Below are 3,280 nucleotides of genomic sequence, written 5' to 3' on the forward strand. Positions count from 1 at the left end.
GATTTGGATCAGACACCTACCCAGGCACCTAGAGACAGCCGTACAGTCTCTGCGAAGGTTCCTAGAGGCCATCTCGTGAATTTTCGTCAAAATCAGCTTTGCAATGGAATATGAACTCTCCAAAGGTCTTCCATTGTGCTGTTAGTGTCATGATAGGGCCTCAGGCGTGGGACACGGCTGAGTTGCCTGTAAACCCTTCGCTCCACTAGCGGGCTGCTAACAGCACCAAGTGGAGGGAATTGTTTACAGGGGAGAGCTTGCCTNTTTATTTATTTATTCATAGACTGTCCCAGCCGCTTAAGCAGCTATGCAGCGTTCAACTAAACATACAAGAGCGTCCGTTTCTTGCTTCTGAGAATTAAGCCGTTCCTTGTCCGAACTGCTTCCTCTTCCGCTCAGGCGCGGTTACTACTGTACGAATAGCTATCATGGCAGTTCTGTATCTATGTACTCGTCAGGCCCTTCCCGGCCCTCCTCGACTTCTGTTTGACAATAATCACTCGTCTACGTTACGCTGATTGCGTATATTGGAGTACTGTGGGTGGCACTGCTCGGAATTGACCGAGCAGGCCAGTCCTGAGGAGCATCTTGGCTGCTTGTACCGACTTTGACGAGCTACAGAGAATGCGCTTGACGTCAGCGCATGATCGCTTGCCTGCCCACATTTTGAGTCGTTCTTCCGTCCAGTCGCGGCATTCCAGGAGAATATGTCGTACGGTCTGAGTCCCGTACCCGCAAGGGCATTTGTCGGTGTCCGCTCTGTTGATTCCATGGAGGTAGGCCAAGAGGCCGATTTTGCCTGTCCGCATCTGTGTGATCACTGAGCTGACCGCTCTATGTTTATCTACATGCGTTTTCAGTGTGTCCTTTTTCGGTCGGATGCCGAGTCGATAAAGGTCTCTTCCATGCTTGGCCGATTCCCACGACTGGTTCCATTCCTCCTTCATCGCCTTGCGTATGATGGACTTCGTGGTAGCAGTGAGGGTTCGTAGCCAATCCGGCTCCCGTGGAGGCGCCGTAGAGGTCTGTTGATTTGGATCGTGACCGGCAGCTTCCTTCGCTGCCTGATCGGCGGCTTCGTTGCCTCGCACTCCGACATGTGCCGGGATCCATCGGAATTGCACTACCCATCCTAGGCTTCGGAGTTTGTCGAGTGCTTGTATAGCTTCGACCAGGATATACTGTCCAGATGGGCTCTTTGGGTTCCTCATTGCCTGGATCGCGGCCTGGTTGTCGGTAAATATGGCGCACTTTCCGGGTGCATTTGTCGCTGCGTTGATGTCGAGTACGATCTGGAGTGCTAACACCAGCCCTCTCAGTTCAGCTGCGTATACCGTGGACGTGCTGGACACTCCCATGTATTCTGTTCGCTTGGTTGGAACACCTTGAATCCGAGGTTCTAGTGTTATCGCGGCTGCACCAACGTGGCCGTTGATGCCGCTTCCGTCGGTATACACAGAAATTGTCCCTGGATCTGTGGCATCATGTTCTTTGATTGCCTCTTTGGCGGATTCGTTAATACATACGAATGGAGGAAGCCACCAGGGCGGAACGACATGTGGTTGGCGTTTCTCGAGTTTGTCCAGCTGCACGTCGTATTTGTGCTCCAGGATACTCGAGAGTTGATCCAGAGGGCTGTGCTCATCGCGTTCCTGGCGTGTCCATCGTGCCGAGTTCACGTCTCTCGAGTGTTTGGCCATGTCGTCGTACAGAGGACTGCTCCGGATGCGCATGGTGGTCTCTAGTACTGTTTGCTCCAGCTGTTGCTCCACTGGGAGTAGGTGAGCTTCTACATCTACTGCTGCTCCTGCGGCTGTCCGAAAGGCTCCGGTAATCACTTGGGCTGCTCGTCGCTGGATTTTCCTGATGGCCGTTATCATATCGACACCTCTGTTTATGCGGCCTTTCCCGGGGACGTGCCATGCTGAGCAGCCGTAAAGCATTTGAGGTATGATCATTGCCCTGTACACTTGTCGAAGGCTGACTAAACCTGCCCCCCACGTCGATGATGCCAGAGCTGACAACGCGGAAAGTCGCTTCGTAGCCCCAGCCTCCATCTTTTCGCGATGATAGTCCCATCGAAGCCTCGTGTCCATTTGGATACCTAAGTATTTGCAAGAAGGGGAGGCTTTGATGGTCGCGTGAGGCAAGCGAAGGGCGTGGGTGCTGTTCGTTTTTGGGTCTCTGGTAAAGTGTACAAGCTCGTACTTTGCCGGAGCGAATTGGGAGCCGTGTTTTCTTGCCCAATCCTGTGCCTTGACGTGGATGGTTTTGAGGGTTTTGCAGTTGTGAGTTGCTGATGGGCCAACTGCTAGGATGGACACGTCGTCTATGTAACCAACTGATTCCGTCTCTGGTGTTTGGCACGCTTCAATCAAATCCGCGTTGNAGAAAAGGTAAAGAATGGGCGAGGCCGGTGATCCCTGCGGGATTCCTGTTTCGATGCGTACCGAGGGTGCAGTGTACTCTGGCAGTTTGAGAGTCGTGGACCTGCCGCTGAGGAACGATGCAACCCATTTTACGATCTTTTCATCGACTCGACGTTTGCGAAGGTTGTGTAGTAACCTCTCCCGGGAAACGTTATCATACGCCCCAGAGACGTCGAGCAGTAGCAGGGTTGCCACTTTCCCCTCAGACCACGCCTTATATATCCGTTGGAGGAGGACATGAATCGCGTGTTCCGTCGATGCAAGTTTCCGACCTCCAGTATGTCTCCTGGGCAATAGTTGATATACATCGGCAAGATAAGCAAGTCGGTTGGCTATGATGGCTTCCAGCACCTTGCCCAACGTATTGAGCAAGGCAATTGGCCTGTACGACTTGGGTTGTGTATAATCGTCTTTGCCCGGCTTGCGGAGAACTACGGTGACTGCCTCCTTGAAGTGTTGGGGGCAGTAGCCCACTTGGAGACATGCGTTGAACAGTTTTTGGAGGCCGGGGAGCAGGATGTCGAGTGTTCGGTGTAGTACGCCGTTGATGATACCGTCGGCGCCAGGGGCCTTGTTCGGGGCAGCCCTGCGTGTTGCCTTTTCAATCTCTGGCAGGGTGATGTCAGGGCATTCAATGGACGGAGGATATTTGTAGCCATTGATGTCCGAAAGGTCAGCCTGACACGGAGGGGGAAAGAAGGATTGACGCAATACTTCGGCCTTCTCCTCAGGGCGATAGACGAATTTTCCATCGGGCTTGGAGAGCGTCGGGGTGCAGGCGGGCGGTATGTCTTGTCTGTTCTTGGCCCACTTGACCAGCTTCCATAGTCCGTTTTTGGATGATGATGCCT

The 3,280-nt window shown here is 53.2% G+C and overlaps 1 protein-coding gene across 1 annotated transcript; it reads right to left on the reverse strand.

Moving 5' to 3' along the window:
- Positions 1-509: 509 nt before the first annotated feature.
- GL218_09624 (RNA-directed DNA polymerase from mobile element jockey) lies at positions 510-3,280 on the reverse strand (the record flags this gene model as incomplete). The annotated part of the gene is made up of 1 exon (XM_033586457.1): positions 510-3,280. A coding segment is annotated over one exon (2,771 nt), but the record flags the coding sequence as incomplete, so codon positions are not given.

Source organism: Daldinia childiae (genome assembly GCF_008694065.1).
Source record: "Daldinia childiae strain JS-1345 chromosome Unknown Scaffold65, whole genome shotgun sequence".
NCBI classification, from domain to species: Eukaryota; Fungi; Ascomycota; class Sordariomycetes; order Xylariales; family Hypoxylaceae; genus Daldinia; species Daldinia childiae.